The sequence below is a fragment of the Octopus sinensis genome, unplaced genomic scaffold (assembly GCF_006345805.1).
Source record: "Octopus sinensis unplaced genomic scaffold, ASM634580v1 Contig07122, whole genome shotgun sequence".
Classification (NCBI taxonomy): Eukaryota; Metazoa; Mollusca; class Cephalopoda; order Octopoda; family Octopodidae; genus Octopus; species Octopus sinensis.
The window spans coordinates 1-5,814 of record NW_021829852.1 but is presented as its reverse complement, the minus strand read 5'-3'; the positions used below and the strand labels follow the sequence as shown (position 1 = coordinate 5,814).

General features: G+C 42.2%; 1 protein-coding gene across 1 annotated transcript; it reads left to right on the top strand.

Annotated features, from left to right (window-relative positions):
* Positions 1-4,723: 4,723 nt before the first annotated feature.
* Positions 4,724-5,767, top strand: LOC115227772 (cell surface glycoprotein 1-like; the record flags this gene model as incomplete). The annotated part of the gene is made up of 1 exon (XM_029798502.2): positions 4,724-5,767. A coding segment is annotated over exon 1 (1,044 nt), but the record flags the coding sequence as incomplete, so codon positions are not given.
* Between the last annotated feature and the right edge of the window lie 47 nt (positions 5,768-5,814).

Sequence of the window (5,814 nt, the reverse complement as noted above, 5' to 3'; positions counted from 1 at the left end):
TTTTGGAACTGTAAGAAATTAACAGTAAGGCGGCGAGCTGGCAGAAACGTTTGCACGCCAGACAAAATGCTTAGCGGAATTTCGTCTGCCGCTACGTTCTGAGTTCAAATTCCGCCAAGGCCGACTTTGCCTTTCATCCTTTCTGGGTCGATTAAATAAGTACCAGTTACGCACTGGGGTCGATATAATCGACTTAATCCGTTTGTCTGTCCTTGTTTGTCCCGTCTGTGTTTAGCCCCTTGTGGGTAGTAAAGAAATAGGTATTTCGTTTGTCGTTACGTTCTGAGTTCAAATTCCCCCGAGGTCGACTTTGCCTTTCATCCTTCGGGGTCGATAAATTAAGTACCAGTTACGCACTGGGGTCGATTGTAATCGACTTATACCCTATGTCTGTCCTTGTTTGTCCCTTCTGTGTTTAGCCCCTTGTGGGTAGTAAAGAAATAGGTATTTCGTCTGTCGCTACGTTCTGAGTTCAAATTCCGCCGAGGTCGACTTTGCCTTTCATCCTTTCGGGGTCGATTAAATAAGAACCCAGTTACGTACTGGGGTCGATATAATCGACTTAATCCGTTTGTCTGTCCTTATTTGTCCCTTCTGTGTTTATCCCCTTGTAGGTCGTAAAGAAATAAGAAACTAAGTTTTTCTACGTCCAGACTCTTGTCGAGGACCAAAAGATTATCTCGTCTTGAGTACAGCCCGTGATCCAGTTTCGATTTTCAACCAATTCCAGTCGTCTTTATTTACGCAAATACTGTCTTGGAAAATGCATAAATGTATCCATAACCACAAAGTTTTTTTTTATCTCTTTCATAAGAAAATAATAAAAAGATTTTATTTTACAGAAAGAAACAATTTGGTAATCCAAGATGGCTATGAAACTATTTACAACCCTTGCAATCCTTATGCTTGTCTCTTTTTGTAAGTAATAACCACAGTTTTCCTTCCTTTCCCTCAGTCATTCCTGTCTGTCAGTCCTTAATTTTTTTTTTTAGTCGTTCCTTTCGACTCGTCCTTCTTTTAAATCAGTCCTCCTTTTTCTTTTCAGTCCTTCCTTCCTCTTACTACTTCCTCCTTATCCTTCCTTCTTTTCTGTCAGTCCTTCCTTCATGTCAATCTTTACTTTCTCTCAATCCTTTCGTTCTGTCGGTCATTCCTTTCTTCTTTCAATTATTCTTCATTTCATTTCTTCAGCCAATCCTGTTTTACTAAGGCGGCGGCGAGCTGGCAGAGTCGATAGCACGCTTGACGAAATGCTTAGCAGTATTTCACCCGTCGCTACGTTCTAAGTTCAAATTACGCCGGGGTCGAATTTGCCTTTCATCCTTTCGGGGTCGATAAATTAAGTACCAGTTACGCACTGGGGTCGATGTAATCGACTTAATACCTATGTCTGTCCTTGTTTGTCCCCTCTGTGTTTAGCCCCTTGTGGGTAATAAAGAAATAGGTATTTCACCCGTCGCTACGTTCTAAGTTCAAATTACGCCGGGGTCGAATTTGCCTTTCATCCTTTGGGGGTCGATAAATTAAGTACCAGAGAAATTCTGGGGTCGATGTAATCGACTAGTCCCCTCCCCAAAAATGTCTGGCCTTGTGCCTATGACAGAAATGATATTTTGGACTGTAAGTTCAATTTTTTCTAAAGATCTTACATTAATGGGAACAAGACGTCAAGATGTCTCCTACTTTTTTTATATGTTTCTTTATTACCCACAAGGGCTAAACATAGAGGGGACAAACAAGGACAGACAAACGGATTAAGTCGATTACATCGACCCCAGTGCGTAACTGGTACTTAATTTATCGACCCCGAAAGGATGAAAGGCAAAGTCGACCTCGGCGGAATTTGAACTCAGAACGTAGCGACGGACGAAATACCGCGAAGCACTTCGCCCGGCGTGCTAACGTCTCTGCCAGCTCGCCATATATAATTCGTAATTATGTTTCTTTATTAGCCACACAGGGCTGCACACAGACGGGACAGATTACAAAGTAGAGCTTTTCTTTTTTGGGGAGAGAAAAAAAAAAAAAAAAATAAAAAAGGTGGGGTAGGTTTTCGATCAAAAGGGATCGTAAAAAGGAAAGAAGAAAAAAGGAAAAAAGGGGGAAAAAACAAAAAAAAAAAACGATCAATAGGGATCGCGTATCACAGTGTCATGATGTAAAGGATAAATCTCTTTGTGTTTATTCTTTTTAACCTCTTACAGAGGTTAAAGTTATTTCACAGTAATTAGTTAGTGAAAGGAAGTAAGCATTCCTACCTCCATCAATCCATACATATATAGCTTTCTTTGAGCTTATTTCTAACTAGCAGTATCGCCCGGCGTTGCTCGGGTTTGTAAGGGAAATAACTATAAAGCATTTTTAGAGAGTTATAGCCAAAAAAATGGAAAAAAAATGATGGTAAATTTTTTTTTAGTTAAAAAGGTCGAGTTGCGTCCCCTAGACAGTCTGTGGTTTGTGTTTCTGATTCTCGACTCCATGTCGAATTTATCGATTTTTTTCAGAACAGAATGGGGGAACTTTTCAAAAGTTTCGCTGCGTTAGTTTGAATTATGACATTGGGGCTATGTGTGTGTCAAGTTTCATCAGAATCTGTGTGAAAGCCGTGGTCAGGGTGAGGGTACAACCTGACAGAGACACACAGAAACACACACAGAACAAACTGCCGTTTATATATAGAGAGATTAACTAGTAGTATTTAACAGTAACTGCCTTTCGGGTCTTAAGTACATGAAGACTCAAAACGAACCAGAACTTCAACCCCTGGCCTCAATTTAATCAAAGTTACCTATTAGTGATAAATGATTCAAAGCTTAGTCATATCTATCTATCTATCTATCTATCTATCTATCTATCTATCTATCTATCTATCTATCTATCTATCTATCTATCTATCTATCTATCTATCTATCTACCTATCTATCCGTCTCTGTCTCTATCTGTCTGTCTCTCTCCCTTTACATATATATATATATATATGTATATATTTAAATTATGGAGAAAACACCTTTTATCAATTCAAAATGAACAATTAAATTACACCATCTAGAAAATTACATATAATTTAGTATTTCTAAATTGAATTTTTCTCTGTAAGTTAGGAATAATATTCCCTCAAATTATTATATATATATATTTATATATATATCCAACAAGAGTCTACAAAGCATTCATCCGTCACAAAGCATTCATCGATCATGGGTTAAAGTGGAAAATACTTGTCCCAATTGCTGCAGTTGGACTGAACTCCACCTGGTTGTGAAGAGAAATTCTAAACCTGAACCTACAGCTATGACATTCCCATATCAATGACAATATTATCCAAAATGTTCTTAAAGTAGTAAGCTGTGATTTGAGGTAGATTTGGCTGCTATTTCTTGTAAGTGAAGCCACTCCGTATGAGCTCCTCGACTGTCACGAAATACCCTGAGCCGAGTACATATGTAGCAAAGTTGTGATATGTTGTTATACAGAAATTGCTTGTAACTACGGACGCATATATTCCAAACCAAATTGAAGTTCCGTAGTTTATAATGGCGCACGAATTTTGGCTGCGAAATTTCAAACGCCCGTTCTGTTTCAGTCTTTCCGTCAGTCGGTATTATAAGAAGCAAGTCTCATTTCTCTTTGCTGTGTATGTCTCAAAGTTTTGATATGTTATGCATGAAAAGAACACAGATGAAGTTTAAAATTTATGACGGGTGTTTCAGTAGAATTTTATTGTTGTAGTCATAGACTACTTCATAACATATAAACCACCATCTTCAGGCAAAACTTTAAATACATATAAACAGGCAAGGTAAAACTTTGATGAGAGGCGAGCAGGCCAACATTAACCTTGATCGCAAGGTCAGTCCGTCACAGGGTTGCTCATTTATAGCCGACTGGAATGGACCCGCAAAAAATGAAGTGTTTTGTTTAAGAACTCAACGCCCCGCTCTGTCCAGGAATTGAACTCATGATTTAACAATCGTGAATGTAATACACTAGCCACTAGGCCACACACCTTCATACGCACGCACGCACACACAGACACATAGGTGAGACTATAATTATTATTCAATCGACAATGCTTTTTCTGGCATTTACTCTTTTACTCTTTTACTTGTTTCAGTCATTTGACTGCGGCCATGCTGGAGCACCGCCTTTAGTCGAGCAAATCGACCCCGGGACTTATTCTTTGTAAGCCCAGTACTTATTCTATCGGTCTCTTTTGCCGAACCGCTAAGTGACGGGGACGTAAAACACCAGCATCGGTTGTCAAGCAAGCTAGGGGGACAAACACAGAAACACAAACACACAACATACTTACATACATATACATATATACGACAGGCTTCTTTCAGTTTCCGTCTACCAAATCACTCACAAGGCATTGGTCGGCCCGGGGCTATAGCAGAAGACACTTGCCCAAGATGCCACGCAGTGGGACTGAACCCGGAACCATGTAGTTGGTTAGCAAGCTACATACCACACAGCCACTCCTGCGCCTGTGGCTTCAATGAACTTTACTCGGTTGCAGCATTTAAATGAAATTTTCTAAAGATAACACAATCCTGTTTTTCTCAAAAGTCTCAGAGGGCTTGAAAACTATCATGGGCGATGCTCTTCCCTTACTCACCAAACTTTCTCTCCTTACGACATAACTCTTCGTTATATATTTAAATAACTTTTATTTTCAGGCAAGACTGAAGCAGCGACTATAAGGACAACAGACCCTCAGATGACCACACAAGTTGATCTTATGCCAGAGACCACCACAGTGGCCGATTGTGGTGATGGTGAGCTCGATCCAACCGAAGCAGACGTTCCAGAGACCACCACAGTGGCCGATTGTGATGATGGTGAGTTCGAACCAACCGAAGCAGACGTTCCAGAGACCACCACAGTGGCCGATTGTGATGATGGTGAGTTCGAACCAACCGAAGCAGACGTTCCAGAGACCACCACAGTGGCCGATTGTGATGATGGTGAGTTCGAACCAACCGAAGCAGACGTTCCAGAGACCACCAGAGTGGCCCGTTGTGGTAATGAGTTCGAACCAACCGAAGCAGACGTTCCAGAGACCACCACAGTGGCCGATTGTGATGATGGTGAGTTCGAACCAACCGAAGCAGACGTTCCAGAGACCACCACAGTGGCCGATTGTGATGATGGTGAGTTCGAACCAACCGAAGCAGACGTTCCAGAGACCACCAGAGTGGCCTTTTGTGGTAATGAGTTCGAACCAACCGAAGCAGACGTTCCAGAGACCACCACAGTGGCCGATTGTGATGATGGTGAGTTCGAACCAACCGAAGCAGACGTTCCAGAGACCACCACAGTGGCCGATTGTGATGATGGTGAGTTCGAACCAACCGAAGCAGACGTTCCAGAGACCACCAGAGTGGCCTTTTGTGGTAATGAGTTCGAACCAACCGAAGCAGACGTTCGAGAGACCACCACAGTGGCCGACGAACCAGCAACTTGTACTGACGAGGAACCAGAACCCACCGAAGCAGGCTGTCCAGACATCACCACAATGGCCGACGAACCAGCAACTTGTACTGACGAGAAACCAGAACCCACCGAAGCAGACGATCCAGAGACGACCACAATGGCCGACGAACCAGCAACTTGTACTGACGAGGAACCAGAACCCACCGAAGCAGACGATCCAGAAACGACCACAATGGCCGACGAACCAGCAACTTGTACTGACGAGGAACCAGAACCCACCGAAGCAGCGCTGTCCAGACACGACCACAATGGCGACGAACAGCAACTTGTAATGACGAGAAACCAGAACCCACCGAAGCAGACGATCCAGAGACG